At 41.8% G+C, this 20,958-nt stretch overlaps 1 protein-coding gene across 33 annotated transcripts in view; it reads left to right on the top strand.

Moving 5' to 3' along the window:
• Positions 1–20,958, top strand: part of SRPK2 (SRSF protein kinase 2) — a 288,551-nt gene that overhangs the window by 244,213 nt on the left and 23,380 nt on the right. For all 33 annotated transcript variants that reach the window (XR_010158309.1, XR_010158308.1, XR_010158306.1 and 30 more), the window contains 4 exon segments: positions 12,419–12,584; positions 13,769–13,794; positions 15,761–16,007; positions 16,601–17,083. Coding sequence is in view for 19 of the 33 variants with exons in the window: in XM_063813815.1 (XP_063669885.1) it covers positions 12,419–12,584; positions 13,769–13,794; positions 15,761–16,007; positions 16,601–17,083 (922 nt within the window). In the remaining 14 variants the exon portion in view is untranslated.

Below are 20,958 nucleotides of genomic sequence, written 5' to 3'. Positions count from 1 at the left end.
ACCTGAGGTTTCCCTTCAACCCCTTTGATTCAGCCTATGTTTTCAGTATTTCTTTCTCCCGGGTAATACTAGGAAGATTTTTTATTGCAGACTGACACAGTTATATCATTTCCCAGAACAAGCCAGGACAGACCAATTTTCTTAGTATTTTCTTAGTATCCTTTCACTGTAGACCTTCTTCTTAAGAGTCATGGATAACCGACCATGTTCCAGTCATTCTCCTTACTCTATCACTTGCTGTGCTTCCCCAGGAACCCGCCTGTTGAACTCTCCTTTGCCATGTCTTTTACTCTTGATGTTCTTTGTATTTCTGTTGCTGTCCTCTTTAGTTCAGGCCCTTATCACCTCCAGCTAGTACCTTTTCACAGGCTTCTCTTGGCTCTCTGTGCATACAGCCCATCCAATTCCCGGTCCCTTTTCCAGTTTATTCTCCTTTCTATTGCAAGTAAAACCTTGCTTTAATGACTCATATTCCCATTTAGAATTCTTTAGTGGCTTCCCATTGCCTGTTTGCTAAAGCTTTATGTTCTTGGCCTTCATGAAGCAATATATGGAGTTATTAAGAGCTTGGGTTTGGCATCAAATATACCCTACTTTCACCAAAGGGCTTTGGCCAAGTTACCTAACTTCTGCAAACCACAATTTCATCATCAATAAAAGTGGGGAAAATAATGATACCAGCCAGGCGTGGTGGCTCATGCCTGTAATCCCAGCACTTTGGAAGGTTGAGGTGGGAGGATTTCTTGAGACCAGGAGTTCAAGACCAACCTGGGCAACATCGCAAGACCGTGTCTCTACCAAACAAAATTTAAAAATTAGCCAGGTATGATGGCATGCACCTGTGGTCCCAGCTACCTGGGAGGCTGAGGTCGGAGGATCACTTGAGCCCAAGGGGTCAAGGCTGCAGTGAGCCATGATGGTGCCACTGCACTCTAGCCTGTGTGACAGAACAAGACTGTCTCTTTAAAAACAAAAAACAAACAAAAATGATACCTTCCTCATTAGTTTATTGTAAAGATGTAATGAGAGATAGTAATGCTAATAGTAGCAAATAGTTAATTCAGTGCTTACTATGTGCCAGGTATAATTTGAGTACTTTGCATAGTTGAGTTCCTCACAATAACCCTGTGAAATGGGTATTATTACTTTCCTGATTTCATCAAGAGGAAACAGAAGCCCAGAGAGGTTAAGTAACTTGCCCCTAGTTAGGAAGTCGCTTAAAAAGTGCTAAGTGGTGAAGCAGGAATTCAAACCCAGATAGTCTGGCTTCAGAGCTCATGGGTTTACCATTTTGGCCGTTATATAATGGGTTTTATATAATAAACTTATTATGAGCCTGTAATAAGTTTGGAATTGTACTGGGCCTATGTCCAGTAGAAGTTAAGTCACTTTCTGGGAACCTGTTTAAGATTTTCTGTCATCTGGTGTCAGCCTGTATTTCCCCTTGCAGACAAAAAGTGATGTCCCTCAGGTACCCTATTTCCCTCTGGAATCTACCAGCTTACGTTTTTTATGAATGTTCAAAGATGTCCCAAACATTTATAATGTGCAGATTTACCAGAATTTTCATTCATGAATGTTTACTGGTTTTATTTTGTAGGTAGTTTAGAGAAAGTACTCATTGGTAATCATCTTGACCCCTAAGGGCACCTTTCTGTTTTTTATCTCCACATCTTTGATCATCTCTTTTGTTCTAGGCTGCCAGAAATGCCATCCTTGTCTACCCACATTTTTAAGACTCAACCACAATCCCACCATTGTGACAAAGGCTTCTCACAGTACCCAATTAAGAGGGGGATATGCCTTCCCTTCTTGAAATGCCTTCAGCTCACATTTGGTCCCATAACTACGTGTAGGCCCCATCTCAACCCTAGGGCTGCTGACACTTCAGACCAGATAGGATGTTTAGCAGTGTCCCTGGCATCTACCCCTCAGATGCCAGTATCAGCTATCACCATCCCTGATTGTGGCAATTAAAAATATCTCTGAACTTTGCCAGTTTTCCTCTCATTGAGAACCACTGGGATAAGAGAAAGTGTAAGGTGTATTGTGCTTTGGTGACAGACTTGATTTAACATCATAGCTTTGGCACTTCTATCTTGTACTCCTGATCAAGTTACTTAGCCTCTGTGAGTCTGTTTCCTCATTTGTAAACTCGAAATAGTAATGCATAATTTGTAGTTTGATTGTGGAGATTAAGAATAAGGGGGCTGGGTGCAGTGGCTCACGCCTGTAATCCCTGCACTTTGGGAGGTTGAGGTGGGTGTATCACCTGAAGTCAGGAGTTCAAGACCAGCCTGGCCAACATAGTGAAACCTTGTCTCTACTAAAAATATAAAAAATTAGCTGGGAGTGGTGGCACGTACATATAGTTCCAGCTACTTGGGAGGCTGCGGCAAGAGAATCACTTGGACCTGGGAGGCGGAGGCTGCAGTGAGCCGAGATCGTGCCATTGCACTCCAGCCTGGGTGACAATAGTGAAATTCTGACTCAAACAGACAAACAAGAATAAGGGTGGGCCAGGTGCGGTGGCTCACACCTGTAATCCCAGCACTTTGGGAGGCCAAGGCGGGCAGATCATGAGGTCAGGAGTTCTAGACCAGCCTGACCAATATGGTGAAACGCGTCTCTACTAAAAATACAAAAATTAGCTGGGTGTGGTGGCACGTGCTTGTAGTCCCAGCTACTTGGGAGGCTGTGGCAGGAGAATTACTTGAACCCAGGAGGCGGAGGTTGCAGTGACCTAAGATCACAATCACACCACTGCACTCCAGCCTAGGTGACACAGTGAGACTCTGTCTCCAAAAAAAAAAAAAAAAGTGTGGACATCATAGTAACACAAAGTAGCCATCATGTCTCCTAAACTCCAGGATCACCTATCGTGAGTTTCACATCTCTTTGTATCTTCCTTCATATATTAGATGGCCAAGAAGTATCTTGGTTAATTGTCTTTCCTTAAATGAAGGAAAAAGCATGTTTCCCTTATTCTTTAGAAAATGGCTGATCTTTCTGTGATTTAAAGGGCTGACATAAACACTACCACTTGTTTATTTTTCGAAAGTAATGATAGAATTGGATCCATTGCTTTTTCTGGGTTTTCTATACGTTGTTGTCAATCCACTGATCAGTTCTTAGCTGTCCCCATGTAGCTGTGGTGACTGTGCCGTGGCAGAAGGAGGCCATCCTGGTGGTTTCTGGTGATGGCCCTAGAGTGCCGTGTGCAGCCCACTCCCAGGCCTGCCTATTGGCTACTTCTCTGGCCTTACCCATAGAGTCCTGTGACTGTTTGTGCACCTTAGTATTTTTTTTAAGTCACTTTATTGAGGTCTATTTTATGTCTTCCTCTTATTTTTTTCTAACACTGAAAAAAGAAATGTTTGTTTTGTCATTATTTGTAGTACATTAAAAGATGGACCTCAGGTGAGGGTTTCTTTAAAATTATTTGGCACTCTTCAAAGTGGCTTTGACTTTCTTGTGTAATTGAAAAGGCAGCTGGCGTTTTACTTAAAGAGTTTGTGGTTTAGTTCATTGCTCTTTACAGAAACCTTGTAAGAACATGGCTGGTTACCATTAGTTAAATGAAGCTTGCCAAGGGCCAGGCTCACATTTTGATGATTTTGCTACATTGGTGAAAAAACTAGCAATTATAGCTGTAGCCCTGGATTTTAAAATTATATTGTTACTCTTTCTGTTATCATGATTGTAACTAGCACTTACTGTGTTCTTTCAGGCACTGATTGTTTTAAGTTCTTTATTTGTATCATGCTATTTAGTCCTCACCACGACCTTATGAGGCCAGTGGTGTTACTATTTTCACTCTACCTAAGGCGTTGCACAGTGGGGATACGAATCTTCCTCAGAGTCCCATAGTCATTGTGGTGGATCCAGGATTTGAATCCAGATGGTGTAGTTCCAGAATCCATGCTCTTAACTGCAGGGAGTGTAAAATGTTCTACATAGAAAGATTGAGATGATTTTAAATTGTAATATGTCGGTAAAAAGTGTGCATTTTTGTCTCCGTGGTAAATGGTTTCCTTGTGCCTTAATAGTAGAGCTAGTAATCAGATTGTTTAAAAGTACAGCCATTAGGCCAGGCGTGGTGGCTCGTGCCTGTAATCCCAGCACTTTGGGAGGCCAAGGCGGGCGGATTGCCTGAGCTCTAGAGTTCGAGACCAGCTGGGGCAACACAGTGAAACCTTGTCTCTACTAAAATACAAAAACTTAGCTGGGCGTGGCGGCACGTGCCCATAGTCCTAGCTACTCGGGAGGCTGAGGCAGGAATTGCTTGAACCCAGGATACGGAGGTTGCAGTGAGCCGAGATTGTGTCACTGCTGCTCTTCAGCCTGGGTGACAGACTCTGTCTCCAAACAAACAAAAAAAGTATAGCCATTAGATTTTATGAAGTAGATATTATAGTATGTAACCAGATGAGACCTTTAAAACCCAATGTTTTTCCACACTTCTCCCTTTGGGGTGCAACCCTCTAGTATGCCGAGAGCCACGGTGGTGCCTCGCAGGTCCTCTCACCTGTATCATTGGCTGATTTTGTCTCTCTACACTTAGTATTTATTTACCATTGTAATTCTTTCAGTGGCCCTGTTTATCAGTAAATTTTGTTATGACTGAACCAGTATTGTTCAAGTTCAGACCAGAAGCTTTCATGTCAATTTGGTAAACATTTTGATATTACTGGGTTTGTTCAGCATGGTAGTGCACACGATGCTGTATTGACTTGGAATTCTCCTCAGGATGTTGAGCCCTTGACTCAGGAAATGTGGTGAGGTGGCTCCGTTTCAAGGGACTAAGCTGCTTTCCTGACCCATTGCTTTGTGCAGTCCCAGTGCTGGGCACAGCAGCTTTAACTTTCTTCCTGATGACATTCAGAAGTATAGCTGCTGGCTTTTCTCATTAATTCTCACCAGTTAGAGATGAAAGAAAAAGGAGCAGAGGCTATTTCAGGACGATGTGGGTAAGGACGCCGTCCCCTGGATTTTTGGTTTGAGCATGTCTCTGGCTCTTGTCCTCTTTTATTGTTAACAGGTATTTCCAAGCTCCTCCATTGAGTTTAACATCTTGGTTTTCACAGGCAGTTGGTGGGACCTGCCTTGTCTGTTTTACTGTGGAAGGGAAATCTAGTGGAACCCTCAGTGTTTCCAGCAGGAAACTTCTAGCCTTGCGGAGAACCCCTCTGGTGTCCCGCACGCCCACAAGTAATTAATATTCTCAATGAAGAACTCCTGCTTGGGGTCGCCTCCTTCCTCTGCCAGCCCATCTGGCTGCCCACGTGGGTTTCTCTGGGTGCTTCATTAGGTTCTGTTACCCACAGAGTAGGAGGAGACAGAGTCTCCCTGCCCTGTGTCCTTTGTTCAGGTGTGGGAGGAAGAAAGTCCCCCGCTTATCACCAGTAGCAGAGCATAATTCAGAAAGTTGCTCTCATTCTATTTCTTTTTACAGTTCAGAATTTTGGGGGAAGCTTTGCACTCTGGGCTGTGAGCAAGGCCAGGGAGACAGTCTTTAGAGGAGTCTCCACATTATGCTTGACTGTTGCCCGACTTATCTACAAGATTACAGGACCTATTTCAATCAAGTTGTGGTGGAGAGGAGCAGATTTGTGTTGTGAAGACCAGTAATAGATGGTATCTGACACAAATGTTGATGTACAGAAAGAAAGCTTTGAGACCATTTTAACCAAGCCCCTTATTTTGAAGATGAATTTGAGGTTCAAGGAATAGAAGGAACTTTCTCTGAACCTGTAGCTAGTTAATTTGGAATGGGACTCGGGGCTTCTAGCTCCCAGCCCTAGACTTAGCCTTCTTTTCCGCACTGCTCCTGAACTCAAAGTCTGACTTTACCCAGAGAAACCTGGCACTTGTTCCTCATGTGTGTGAAATGGCTTCCTGAGTGGGATGATTGAGAGTCACGTCCCTGGCTCCTCTGGGCTTAGGTTGATCTCAGCTTCCCTGGCAGCCAAAGGATCTCTGCTGCCTCCTGCTGCTAGCACCAAGTATTAAGGTTTTTTGTTTGTTTTTGAGACGGAATCTTGCTCTGTCACCAGGCTGGAGTGCAGTGGCGCGATCTCGGCTCACTGCAACCTCCGCCTCCTGAGTTCAAGCAATTCTTGTGCCTCAGACTCCTGAATAGCTGGGATTACAGGCATGCACCACCACACCCAGCTAATTTTTGTATTTTTAGTAGAGATGGGGTTTCACCATGTTGGCCAGGATGGTCTGGATCTCCTGACCTTGTGATCCGCCCATTTCGGCCTCCCAAAGTGCTGGGATTACAGGCATGAGTCACTGCCCCCAGCCGTATTAAGGTTTTTAGGCAAGAAAGATGAACATACTGTGATTTGACAAGTAAAAGCAACAGAGGAAAGAATTAGTAAAGACTTAACTCTGTCAGATTTTGCAAGGGGAGATCTATTCATGGGGATGAAACATGATTCCTTTTGGTTTGTGTTTTTGTTTTTCCCATTGTCACAGTTATCCTGTATAAATAATTGTAGGAGTGCCCATCAATGTTGGTTGATTCTGGGGTGCATTATTACTTAAAACTTCACTGGAAAGACAAATGTTATTTTTGAAAATAAAACCATTTAAAAATAGTAGTTCTGGCCAGGCATGGTGGCTCACGCCTGTAATCCTAGCACTTTGGGAGGCCAAAATGGGTGGATCACCTGAGGTCAGGAGTTTGAGACCAGCCTGGCCAACATGGTGAAAACCCCGTCTCTACTAAAATACAAAAAGTAGCTGGGCATGGTGACATGTGCCTGTAATCCCAGCTACTAGGGAGGCTGAGGCAGGAGAATTGCTTGAACCCAGTAGGTGGAGGTTGCAGTGAGCCAAGATCGTGCCACTGCACTCCAGCCTGGGTGATAGAGTGAGACTCCATCTCAAAAAAAGAAAAAAGTAGTTCAAAATTAAATTATGGAATCAAAGTTTTGTTGCTGGGATATACCATACGGGTTATCAAGTATAGCCCTTTTATATTAGAAATGGAAACAACTGAGACCCAGATAATTTTTTTTTTTTTTTTTTTTTGAGACAGAACCTCACTCTGTTGCCCATACTGGAGTGTGGTGACACGATCTCAGCTCACTGCAACCACTGCTTTCTGGGTTCAAGTGATTCTCCTGCCTCAACCTCCTGAGTAGCAGCGATTACAGGCATGCGCCACCATGCCTGGCTTATTTTTGTATTTTTAGTAGAGAGGGGGTTTCACCGTGTTGGCCAGGCTGGTCTTGAACTCCAGACCTCAGGTGATCCACCTGCCTTGACCTCCCAAAGTGCTGGGATTACAGGTGTGAGCCATCGTGCCAGCCAACCCAGAGAACTTTAATAAGTGACTTAGGAAGCTGGATGTGGTGGCTCACACCTGTAATCCCAGCCACTTGGGAGGCCGAAGCAAGAGGATCACTTGAGGCCAGAAGCTTGAGGCTTCAGTGTGCTTTCCTTACACCTCTGAATAGCCACTGCACTCCAGCCTGGGAACATAGCAGGATCCCATCTCTAAAAAGAAATTAATTTTTAAAAAGTGATGAAAAATCATAATTCAATAAGTCAATATCAGTACAAGTCTTCTGGCTTAGATACGTTTTACCATTTAAGTTTCTTGTGTGCTAGACTTTGTTTTTGTGAGTTTTCCATAGATTATTTCTAATACTTATTGCTACATTTGTGTGTAACAGGTGTTTCCCCCTCCCATAGATGAGAATGAAAGCTCAAACAGCTTAAACAGCTTGCCCAGGGGTAACACAATGAGTAAATGGTTGAGCAGTAATTTAAGAGCAGTCTGAGTCCAAGGTCATGTTTTTAACGCTGCCCTGTTGCCATTTCCTTTAATGGTTTCAATTATCTTAACTAACTTTATTTGTCCCAGTGGCAAAGTATTTTTCTTGTGTTTATTGCCCATTGCTGTTTTAGGAAAGTTAGCCCAGTTGAGTGCAATAGCCAATTAAAAAAAAAAAAAATCTGGAACTTTAAGTTTTTACTGAGATCACTTCTTGCTTGTCATGAGGTGCATCATTGTCATTGGGACCTCATGTGAACACATTTGCACACTGAGGCACATTAACTCTTAACTGTGCAGCCTCCCGCACAGTGAATCAACCTTTGAACTGTGAAAGAAGCCAAGGTGGAAAGATAGGACAACTCTCGTGCATGAGAAAATGGTCAAAGATATTTTAGGAAAGAAAGATACTGACATTTTTACCTTGAGATAGTATTTGATACCGAAATACAATTTTAGTTGGAAAACGATTTTTCAAAAATCGTATTCCTTTGACCTCTATGGGCTGGACATCATCAATGTGCCTATCCATTAATTTCTTGTACTTTTCAGAATCTCTTTTGTTGTTCAGATATAGAACTCCACATATTATTCAGTTTGCACCAGGAAGATGCATGAATGTCGTTGAATAACATGAGCCCATTGGATTGTGTTTCCTTCAGAAGTATAACCATGTTCTCCATGGAAATATTTTACATCATGTTATCTTTCTTACTATTGGTGCTTTGACATTTTATTTGCTTTTTTTCTTTTTTCCTTTTAGACAGAGTTTTATTCTGTCGCCTAGGTTGGAGTGCAGTGCCATGATCTCAGCTCACTGTGACCTCCGCCTTGTGCCTCAGCCTCTTGAGTAGCTGGGATTACAGGCGTGTGCTACCTTGCCTGTGCCACTATGCCTGTGCAGTTTTTTTGTGTTTTTAGTAGAGACAGTGTTTCGCCATGTTGGCCAGGCTGGTCTCGCACTCCTGGCCTCAAGTGATCTGCCTGCCTCGGCTTCCCGAAGGGCTGGGATTACAAGGCAAGGCTGAGCCCGGCCTTGACATTTTAAATGTAATTTAAACATATCCTAATTGCAGTATTATCCAAAATAGTAAATATTCTAAGGCAAAAAATGTCTTAAAATCTTATCCTAGTTTTATCTACTTTACTGGTACTTACTAGGAACTTGTCAGTATCTTATTAAATCATATTTGCCATGCCCATGATTCATCTTGGTTTTTTTTTTTTTTGGCCAATTACCCTACCCGTCATACTCATTTCCTGTCCTGAATTGGTAAGCTCTGTGAGGATATGAGGACTGTAAGCAACATGAAGCCTGGGAGCTTTTATATATCAAACACCTGGAATAATGGCATGTGATAGGAGCTCAGGCGATGCACATTCAGTGAATTTATGTAAAAATACTCTGTAAGGTAAAGTTGTTTTAAATGTTTGGAGGGATTTTGATCGTTTTTAAGAGGTATTCCTGTTTTCATTTTCCTTGTAAAATCTTTGTTCCCTCTCACTTCATAATGCTACTTTAAACTTCTACTAACAGTAGGCTAACTACTAATAGCTTACTGTTGATCAGATGCCTTCCACTGTCGATTAAACTGGGAATATTTCAGTGTTGGATTGAAGGGGTGGCCTGCCCCTCCACACCTGTGGGTATTTCTAGTCGGGTGGGACGAGAGACTGAGAAAAGAAATAAGACACAGAGACAAAGTATAGAGAAACAACAGTGGGCCCAGGGGACTGGCGCTCAGCATACCAAGGACCTGCACCGGCACCAGTCTCTGAGTTCCCTCAGTTTTTATTGATTATTATCTTCATTATTTCAGCAAAAAGGAATGTAGTAGGAGGGCAGGGTGATAATAAGGAGAAGGTCAGCAACAAACACGTGAGCAATAGAATCTATGTCATAATTAAGTTCAAGGGAAGGTACTATGACTGGACGTGCACGTACACCAGATTTATGTTTCTCTCCACCCAAACATCTCAGTGGAGTAAAGAAGAACAAGGCAGCATTACTGCAAACATGTCTCACCTCCCACCATAGGGCGGTTTTTCTCTCATCTGAGAATTGAACAAATGTATAATCGGGTTTTATACCGAGACATTCAGTTCCCAGGGGCAGGCAGGAGACAGTGGCCTTCCTCTATCTCAACTGCAAGAGGCTTTCCTCTTTTACTAATCCATCTCAGCACAGACCCTTTATGGGTGTTGGGCTGGGGGACGGTCAGGTCTTTCTCATCCCACGAGGCCATATTTCAGACTATCACATGGGGAGAAACCTTGGACAATACCCAGCTTTCAAGGGCAGAGGTCCCTGCAGCTTTCCACAGTGCATTGTGCCCCTGGTTTATTGAGACTAGAGAATGGCGATGACTTTTACCAAGTATACTGCTTGTAAACATTTTGTTAACAAGGCACGTCCTGCACAGCCCTGGATCCCTTAAACCTTGATTTCATACAACACATGTTTTTGTGAGCTCCAGGTTGGGTCAAAGTGGCTGGAGCAAAGTGGCTGAGGCAAAGCTACAAATTAACAACATCTCAGCAAAGCAGTTGTTTAAAGTACAGGTCTTTTTCAAAATGGAGTCTCTTATGTCTTTCCTTTCTACATAGACACAGTAACAGTCGGATCTCTCTTTCTTTTCCCTACATTGGATGATGTGAAACATATAACACTTCCTGTCTCTTGTGAACAAAATGCCTATTCAATTCATTGTTTGAATGGTCATTGATGTAATATTTGCTTAACATTTGGAATTTCTAATGCTTATATGAGAACATGATCTGTTTTGTAAAAATAAATTTTGTTTATGGAAATAATTGAAAAAATTATTCTCCAGTGGAAATAATTATAGAAAAACACTGACCTTGTATTTAGGTCACTGACACTGTAAATTTTTGATTGTTTTAATATGATAAATATGAATATCTTGGTTCATCACTTTCTTTTAGTATAATGCTGTAGGGTTGTCTAGATACCAAGGCTATTTTCTATTTAAATCAAGCCCCCCTTCTCTTGCAGTGTTAAAAATGTATGGACATCATTAGCCATCAGAGAAATGTAGATCAAAACTACAACGAGATACTTCATATTCACTTGGGTGGATAAAGTAAAAAACGATAGTAAGTGTTGTTCAGGGCGAAGAATTGGAACCCTCATACATTGGTGATAGGAATGTAAAATGGTGCAGCCACTGTGGAAGACACTTTGGCAGTTCATCAAAAAGCTAAATATAGAGGCACCATATGACCTAAGTACGGTAACTCCTAGGTATATACCTCCCCTCAAAAAAAGTATGTTCACACAAAAATGTATACACGAGTGTGAATAGCAGTATTATTTTTATAGCCCCTAAAGTGAAAATAACCCAAATGTTCATGAGGTGAAGGGATAAACACAATGTTGTATCTCCATACAGTGGAATACTGTTTGCCAATAAGAATAAGCGAAGTACTAATACATGCTGCACAAGAGTCAAACTTGAAAACATTATGCCAGTTAACAAAAAAATACTTTATATGATTCCATTTATAGGAAATGTCCAGAATCAGCAAGTAGATTAGTGGTTGCTAAGGGTTAGAAGGGGTAGGAGAGAGATGGGAAGTGAATGCTGATGAATATGTTGTTTCTTTTTGGAGCAATGAAAATGTTGTCATTTAAATAGTGGTGGTAGTTGCCGTGTGTGGTGGCTCACGCCTGTAATCCCAGTACTTTGGGAGGTCGAGACAGGTGGATCACAAGGTCAGGAGTTCGAGACCACTGGCCAATATGGTGAAACCCCGTTTCTACTAAAAATACAAAAAAAATTAGCCAGGCGTGGTGGCATATGCCTGTAATCCCAGCTGCTTGGGAGGCTGAGGCAGGAGAATTGCTTGAACCCGGGAGGCGGAGGTTGCAGTGAGCCAAGATTGCGCCACTGCACTCCAGCCTGGGTGACAGAGCAAGACTCTGTCTCAAAAAATAAATAAATAAATAATTTAAAAAATAAATAGTAATGATAGTCGCACATCTAAAATCCATTGAATTGTATACCTAAAGGGGTCAATTGTATGATACATGAATTACTAGCCTGCTGTTGATCAGAATCCTTAATGATCACATGACCAATTAACATGTATTTTGTATGTGTGTTATATAGCATATTTTTACAACAAAGTAAGCTAGAGAAAAGAAAATGTTAAGACAATCATAAGGAAGAGAAAATATACTTACTATTCATTAAGTGGATAGATCATATGAAGTAGATGATCATAAAGGTCTTCATCCTCATTATCTTCGCATTGAGTAGGCTGAGGGGTTGGTCTTGCTGTCTCAGGAGTGGCAGAGGTGGAAGACAATCTGTGTATAAGGGAACCCATGGAGTTCAAACCTGTGTTGTTCAAGGTTCAACTGTATGTAGATGCATTTGCTTCCACGAGCATAAATAATCTCTGAAATTATACACACTGGTTGCTTATGGAAAGGAGAGCTGGATTCCAATGTGGGTAGGCATGGGAGGGAGATTGTTACTAAATATCCTTTTGTGTTTATCAAACTTTGTACCCTGGCATTGTATTACATGTTTTTCAAATAAATAAAAGTTATATAATGAGATATTAATAGCTTATCTTCTCTCTTGATTTTACTATATCCAGGTTCTTCAAGGGTTAGATTACTTACACAGTAAGTGCAAGATCATTCATACTGACATAAAGCCGGAAAATATCTTGATGTGTGTGGATGATGCATATGTGAGAAGAATGGCAGCTGAGGCCACTGAGTGGCAGAAAGCAGGTGCTCCTCCTCCTTCAGGGTCTGCAGGTGAGGGAGCTGAGCCAGCTTCATTTCAGTTTGGGGGCATTGGGAGCTTGCAAAGTTGCAGTTGTTGAAGGTATCTGAATCAAACGTTACACATAAGGAAGATTTTGGAAAAGTTTAATTGCTGGAAATAACTGCACCCTTGAAATGGAAAATGCCCCAGCTACATTATATTTTAATATTCGAAGTATTTACTTTTGTCCCCCTTTAAAAGGCCATTTAAATTTGTAGTTGCTGCTTCATCTATATTTGAACAGTTTTTTCTGTTGCCAGCTTCTCTGCAGAGGAGAACATAGAAACAGCTTTCCTGTAGCTGACCTTTAGTCATGAGAATATTTTTCTGGCTTCAATTTTGTGTACATAAATTCTTGTTGTCCATTTAGCATAGCTATGTCAATCTGAGTTGTATCAACAGATTTGGAGTTAGTTAGAAAAGGCCTGATGGTGGGGGAAGAAGATCAAGTGACCTGAGTATTGGGATATCTTTATTTCTGGGGCAGGGTCGGCGGGGTGGTGCAGTGAAGTGTGGACTGTGCTTCTCACTCTTCGACACCATGATCTGTGCCTTTGTGTGTTGTCAGGCAAGCATGGATACTAAAGGGCTGAGGCTCCTGGGACTGCCTGGGGCTCTCTTCACATCTCCTTTACTGCCATCAGGGTGTTGTTTAGATCATGGACCCAGCCTGTTAAGCTTTTGACCCTGGTGTAGGGGTTTAATCATGTGATTCCTAGACTATTTGCTGCATACCAACTGCAGTATTTGATTTAAATTATAGAAAGCTTGCAAAATAGATTTCAAATATCGATGTACATCTACATTGTTCATTTCATTATATTTTAAACAAATTTGGTTTAATGACTGTGATATGTATTCTTTTCCATTTTCTTAAGTGATCTGTTGGTGCTTGGGCTTGACTGTTTTTGAGATGTATTAGTATTTCATTTTAGATAAATAAGAGAAATGGCTCAGTATGAGTAACTTCTGCTGTGACTTCAGGAGTCACTCATTTGTTTCAGTGGCATAAACTTACTCTAGATCCTTGTGATTAAGAAGCTCTGATTAATAGTTTTTGAAGTTGGATAGCCATTAAAAGACAATAATTATTTCACTTTGCAATTCGAATGACCTACATGAAGGCATGTGTCTGTTTTCTGCTAAATACCGATTTTGTTTGATTTTATTTTAGTGAGTACGGCTCCACAGCAGAAACCTGTAAGTACTTACGCATATTACTTTATATGCACCATGTTAAAAGAGACCATTTATTATTGAGTTGTTCAAATTATTAAAAAGTTGTGTATTTAAAGGGTAGACACATTTATAAAAGCTGTGTATCCTCAAATAGGTAAGACTTAATGTCTTGTTAATTTTTTTTTTTTTTTTTTTGAATACTGAGTTTCACTCTGTTGCTCAGGCTGGAGTGCAAGTGGTGCGATCTCGGCTCACTGCAACCTCCCCCTCCCTGGTTCAAACGATTCTTGTGCTTCAGCCTCCCGAGTATACTGCTGGGATTACAGGCACCTGCCACCACACCCAGCTAATTTTTGTATTTTTAGTAGAGAGGGGTTTCACCATGTTGGCCAGACTGGTCTCGAACTCTTAACCTCAAGTTATCTGCCTACCTCGGCCTCCCAAATTTCTGGGATTACAGGTGTGAGCCACCACGCCCAGCCTGTCTTGTTAAGTTTTAATGATCTGTGCAGAGTTGGGATAGTTAGAGCCTTTCAAAGATTGTCTTCTTTATGCATTTTCTGGACTATGGTGGCCAAGTTTAGTGAAATGTGAGGTGATGGAGTTGAAGTATTTTTATTTCAAAACCACTTTACATTATTTCTGATTGGCTGCTAAGTTACCTGTTTTTCTGAAGCTGTTGTTCTAATATTTTCCATCCAGATGTTAAATAAGAAAGAGACTGATCTATTTTGTGGTCCTGTCAAAACACTATGTCCTTATTAGATACTGGGTGTGGTGACTCACGCCTGTAATCCCTGCACTTTAGTAGGCCGAGGCCACTAGATCACTTGAAGTCAGGAATTCAAGACCAGCCTGGCCAACATGGTGAAATCCCATCTCTACCAAAAATGCAAAAACTAGCTGAGTGTGCTGGTGGACGTCTGTAATCCCGGCTACTCAGGAGGCTAAGGCAGTAGAATCACTTGAGCCCAGGAGGTAGAGGTTGCAGTGAGCTGAGATCACGCCACTGCACTCCAGCCTGGGCGACAGAGTGAGACTCCATCTCAAAAAAAAAAAAAAAAAAAAATTAGCCGGGTGTGATGGTGTGCACCTGTAGTCCTAGCTACATGGGAGGCTGAGGCATGAGAATCACTTGAACTCAAGAAGTGGAGGTTGCAGTGAGCTGAGATCACACCACTGCACTCCAGCCTGGGCAACAGAGACTGTCTCAAAGAAAAACAACAACAACAACAACAACAAAACACTATTTTTACTGAGACAACTCTTGATTTGGAATGTAAGTTCTGGAACAAGAGGGAGCTTTAATAATTAAGCTTCCTGGCCTGCTGAGAAGCTCAAGTTATTTCCCATAGTTCTTCCCTGGCTTGAGCTGCTTGAGTTTACTGATTGATTGAAAGGTTGGAGGCTGTCATTGCCAGTGCTTTGCAAGTCAGGTAGCCATGACGGGAGGCAGACAAAAGCTGTAGCTTTTTCTTTTTTCCCTTTGCAGCATAGGCTTATCTCTTACAGTTCATGTTGTCTTGGCTGCTAAGAGCTTCATATGTGAGACCCAAACACACAGTGACGTACACCTGCTCGGGCACCTGTTTCATTTTTGGCATTGAGGAGCTGGGATGTTGTTACTTTGTATATAGACAGCAGCAAATAAAACTTGCAAGAGGAGCTTCTCCTTTAAGGCCAAGAGAATTTCGAACTTCAGTTCTCTTAGAGTTTGAATGGTGAAGACTTACTGGATTTAAGCTATATCTCTCTGAGGGCAGGACCTGGTAGTAGACCTAGTACGTGATATCAGTCAGCACTGCTTTCCCTTTGATTTTATCGTAAGCCTTACCACAAAGTGGATCTGTCTGGGTTTGGGATTTTAATAGAATATGGCATGAGAAAGCAGAGTTTATTGCTCTTTGCCATGCTGCTAGTCGTTATACTATCGTGGTGCTTTAAAAAGAAGAAAACTGACCGGTGGTCTTTTCTTAACATGTTATAGATAGGAAAAATATCTAAAAACAAAAAGAAAAAACTGAAAAAGAAACAGAAGAGGCAGGCTGAGTTATTGGAGAAGCGCCTGCAGGAGATAGAAGAATTGGAGCGAGAAGCTGAAAGGAAAATAATAGAAGAAAACATCACCTCAGCTGCACCTTCCAATGACCAGGATGGCGAATACTGCCCAGAGGTGAAACTAAAAACAACAGGATTAGAGGAGGCAGCTGAGGCAGAGACTGCAAAGGACAATGGTCAGTGGGGCCTGGAACCTGGGCTGCATGGGGTTCTCAGAGTTCCATTAGTAGGGTTCTGCCAGGTCAACATGGGGGCTGATTTGTGCTGCTGCTGCAGATGACAAGGATGATTCTCTCCAACTGCCTATTGGGAAATATGGGAAATAGCCTCGTACTTCATTTGTGAACTGTATGCCAGAAATATGTTAACATTTCAAAATAGTTTTTAAAAATGTAAAATACTTGAGAAATTCCATGTTTCTATCATGCTAATGATGGTGCTTTATTTTGTCATTAACTTTTTACCTAACTGTAATGCACCACAAGTCTGTTTCTGAAGATTATAGAGGGTAGAAATGGAAGTGCAACTTTATTTAGAAAGAGTTATTTTCTCTTAAAGCTAACTTTTTCTTATAAGAGCAGGCCAATTACTAAATGAATGAAAAATGAGATTTAGAAAACCTGAAGGTTTTACCCCAAATGCCAAGAGGTGTTTACCAGGTGGTACATAAGCACATTCAAAATGTATTTTATTGATGGAGATAAGTACTTAATGAGGCTGTATTAAGGAGAGTAACAAGTTCTAATTCTTGACCCATCAAATTCTTAAGGTGAAGCTGAGGACCAGGAAGAGAAAGAAGATGCTGAGAAAGAAAACATTGAAAAAGATGAAGATGATGTAGATCAGGAACTTGCGAACATAGACCCTACGTGGATAGAATCACCTAAAACCAATGGCCATATTGAGAATGGCCCATTCTCACTGGAGCAGCAACTGGACGATGAAGATGATGATGAAGAAGACTGCCCAAATCCTGAGGAATATAATCTTGATGAGCCAAATGCAGAAAGTGATTACACATATAGCAGCTCCTATGAACAATTCAATGGTGAATTGCCAAATGGACGACATAAAATTCCCGAGTCACAGTTCCCAGAGTTTTCCACCTCGTTGTTCTCTGGATCCTTAGAACCTGTGGCCTGCGGCTCTGTGCTTTCTGAGGGATCACCACTTACTGAGCAAGAGGAGAGCAGTCCATCCCATGACAGAAGCAGAACGGTTTCAGCCTCCAGTACTGGGGATTTGCCAAAAGGTAAGTGTTTCTTCCCATCAACTGTCTGCCATCGCTGACTCCAGGGATGTGCCTTTAACACATGCTGTGAAGGAATTGGCTGGAAGTGGCCAAGCCCTGTGTGTGTGCACTAATCAGTTTTATTACTTTTATACTCATGAAGAAGTAATGTGATTTAAATAAATTTTCTATGCCATTAGGCTATCTCTTGCTCTCTGCATACCAAATCTTATTTCTGACCAGTTTTCATTTTTAATATATTTAGTCAGCAGCATCATTTGCAAAAACCTTCCAGTTTTAGCAACTTACACCTTTCTAGAATGTGTAGTTTAGTTTAAAATTCGTATCTTCTTCCATCTAATGTCATTATATTTAGTTTAGTTTAGTTTTGTTTCTATTCAAGAAAATTATGCCTCCTCTTTGACTCTATTGAGAAAGAAGTGTCATATTGTCTTTTGATAGTTGTTCCTGATTATAGGACCCTACTATTGGTAACTGGCCCAGGATTGTAATTTTCAAGGAATTGGCATGGATTTAAATGTGATGACAGATTATAGATTGGCTCTTGTGTTCTTGTCTACCTAAGAAGGCTTGACTTATTCAAAGCCTTATTTTGGGAGTGAATGCCAAGTGACTCTAGTAAGTGAAAACTGGGTAACACAGTTGGTTTCCATTCTGGCTTATGGGGGAAAAGCTCTGAAACCTCCCTCTGCTCCCTCTACTGACAAGACTGTTTAACACACAGCGAGTAAAATTGATGAGCCAGCCCTGCAAACAGCCCGACATTCTGCAGCCCCTTTGGTTCCAGCAGTCTGGAATTGCACGCCGAGTAAGCTGGCTTTGTTACGCACTGGCTATGATGAATCCTCCTAAGGATTTGCTTTCTTTACTTGGCTGGACGTGGTCAGCTCCTGTTTCCCTTTCCAGGGAGTGTTTGAAGGTGCTTACATAGAATGTAGGTTAATTTCTGGGAAAGGGCAGTAGTGAGAGGTACCTTATCCAGACTTATTGTTGCTGTTGCAGTTCAATTTTTCTCTTACTTGAAGTTTCTTTTTTTTTTATGAGATTGAGTCTTGCTCTGTCACCCAGGCTGGAGTGCAGTGGCGTGATCTCGGCTCACTGCAACCTCTGCCTCCCGGGTTCAAGCGATTCTCCCGCCCCAGCCTCCTGAGTAGCTGGGATTATAGGCGCGTGCCACCATGCCCGGCTAATTTTTGTATTTTTAGTAGAGACAGGGTTTCACCATGTTGGTCAGGCTGGTCTCAAATTCCTGACCTCGTGATCCACCCGCCTCAGCTTCCCAAAGTGCTGGGATTACAGGCATGAGCCACCGCGCCCGGCTGAAGTTTCATATAGAAAGTAATTTACAAAGTACCTTTTTAATTATTTCTATTTTATTCATTCATTTATTTATTTATTTTTTGAGACAGTCTCACTCTAGTTGCCCAGGCTGGAGTGCAGTGGTGCAATCTCAGCTCACTGCAACCTCCACCTCCTGAACTCAAGCAATTCTCCTGCCTCAGTCTCCCGAGTAGCTGGGATTACAGGCGCCCGTCACCATGCCCGGCTAATTTTTATATTTTTAGTATAGACAGAGCTTCACCATGTTGGCCAGGCTGGTCTCCAATGCCTGACCTCAGGTGATCTGCCCTCCCCAGCCTCCCAAAGTGCTGGGATTACGAGCGTGAGCCACCATGACCAGCTCAAAGTACCTTTTTTATTCATACTTATTTTGCAAGTATTAGCTTGGGCTGCAGTGGCTTCAGGTACAGTCAGCCCTCCGTATCCATGGGTTTTACATCTTTGGATTTCCCATCCATGTGTTCAGCTAACTTCAGATGGGAAATAGTTGGAGGGGAAAAAAAACTGTGTCTTTATTGAACATGTACAGATTTTTCCCCCCTTGTCATTACTCCATAAACAATACAGTATAACAACTATTTACATACCATTTACATTGTAGCAGGTATTATAAATAACTAGAGATCAACTAAAGTGTATAGGAAGATATATGTAGGTTATATGCAAACACTACACCGTTTTATATCAGAGACTTGAGCATCTGTGGATTTTGGTATCCTCAGGATGTCCTGGAACCAGTTCCCCTGCAGACACCGAGAGGCACCTGCATATCACATTAAACCCCAGCTCAAAACTTAATAACTGTGGAACTTTGGTTTCTTACCCTGTCTGAGCCTTGGTTCATTCCTCTATCAAAGGAAAGAAATGGCTACCTCTAAGGTTGTTAGTAGCACTGAATTAAATAAAACAGGTCAATGGCAAAGGTACATAAATAACATATAATAATAATATATTGAAAAATTTCCCATGGAATGTAAGTTGCCTTGGTCATCACAATCCATGTAAAGGAGCAGAATTGCTGCTTGTTACCACATGGTCATCATTGGAGGCCCAGGCAAGTCATAAGACTTATCCTATTGTTTACATGACAGCTCCATCTCTGTGTCACAGGAAACTTCAAACCTTACATGTCCAAAACCAGAATACAACTTTCCCTGCCAACCTGCTACACATACTGTATTTCCCACACTTGTTACCACCATTTCTTATTGCTCCAGTGAGAAACTTGATCATCAGGATGTCTTCTTTTTTTCTCTCATGTCCAGTAAATCATCTCGTTTTGCCAGTCGTACCTCCTAAGTAGGGGTCCCCCTTGCCTTGTCCCTAAAGTGGGCAGTGTCATTGCTTGCCTCTCCTATTACGGAGGTTCCTTACTGGTGTCTTGGCTTTGTGTTCTCTCCAGCTTTTCTCCCCACCTGCCTTTCAGCATGCCCTTCCATGGTGCTGCTAGAGTGTCTTTGCAGTATGCTCACCCGATCAGTGTATTCCCCTGCTCACAGTTTCCACAGCTTCCCATCATCTACAGCAGTGGTCTCCACAGTGGAGAGTGTACATCCCTGCATAACCAGCACCATCCAGGAAGGTGCAGGAAGGAATTATTAGAGCATCTGTGTATTTTTTTATTTTGAAAGAATAGTACAATAAACAACTGTATATCCTCCACATAGATTGAGCAATTCACATTTTGACGCATTGCATATACTTTGTGTACACAGACACTGCATGCTACACATATTAGGATACTTCACTCCTAAATACTTAAGCATTCATCTTCTGAGAGATGAATTAGAACGTCCTCCATTGTAACAATAATACTATTACAACGTGTAAGAATAGCACTAATTTTATATTATTATTATTTTGAGACAGGATCTTGCTCTATCGCCCAGGCTGGAGTGCAGTGGCGTGATCTCGGTTCACTGCGACCTCTGCTTTCTGGCTCAAGTGATCCTCCCACCTCAGCCCCCAAGTAGCTGGGACTACAGTTGGCACTACCATGTCTGGTCAACTTTTATATTTTTGGTAGAGAAAGTAGGGTTTTACCATGTTGCCCATGCCAGTCCTGAACTCATGGGCTCGAGTGATCTGCCTACCTTGGCTTCCCAAAATGCTGGGATTAAAGGCATGAGCCATCACACCTGGCCTAATATCATCTATTATTTATTCCATATTCAAATTTCCTCAATAATTCTAAAATTTTCTTTTTAAATTTTCCTGATCTAGGATATGATCCAACACAGTAGCCTGCCTCCTGGGTGAGGGCTTCCTGTATCCCCAGCAGGCTTACTTCTCTTTCCCCTCTGCTCCTGCTGGCCATGCTTGTCTTAGTTGTATGGGCAGTGCTCATTGTCACTGTCTGTTTTCTCATTAGAATGTGAACTCTTGGAGAGTGCAGTGTGTTTTTATCTTTGCATCCTCAGCATCTGATTCAGTGCTAAGATAAATATTTATTGAATAACGAACAAACAAATGAGTGATACCTTTTTACATTCTTCTTCTCTTTCCTTTCTCCCGCTTTTTTCTATTTATAGTCA

Source organism: Pan troglodytes, chromosome 6 (assembly GCF_028858775.2).
Source record: "Pan troglodytes isolate AG18354 chromosome 6, NHGRI_mPanTro3-v2.0_pri, whole genome shotgun sequence".
NCBI lineage: Eukaryota > Metazoa > Chordata > Mammalia > Primates > Hominidae > Pan > Pan troglodytes.
The sequence above is the reverse complement of the archived record's forward strand: the minus strand, read 5'-3'. Positions and strand labels throughout refer to the sequence as shown.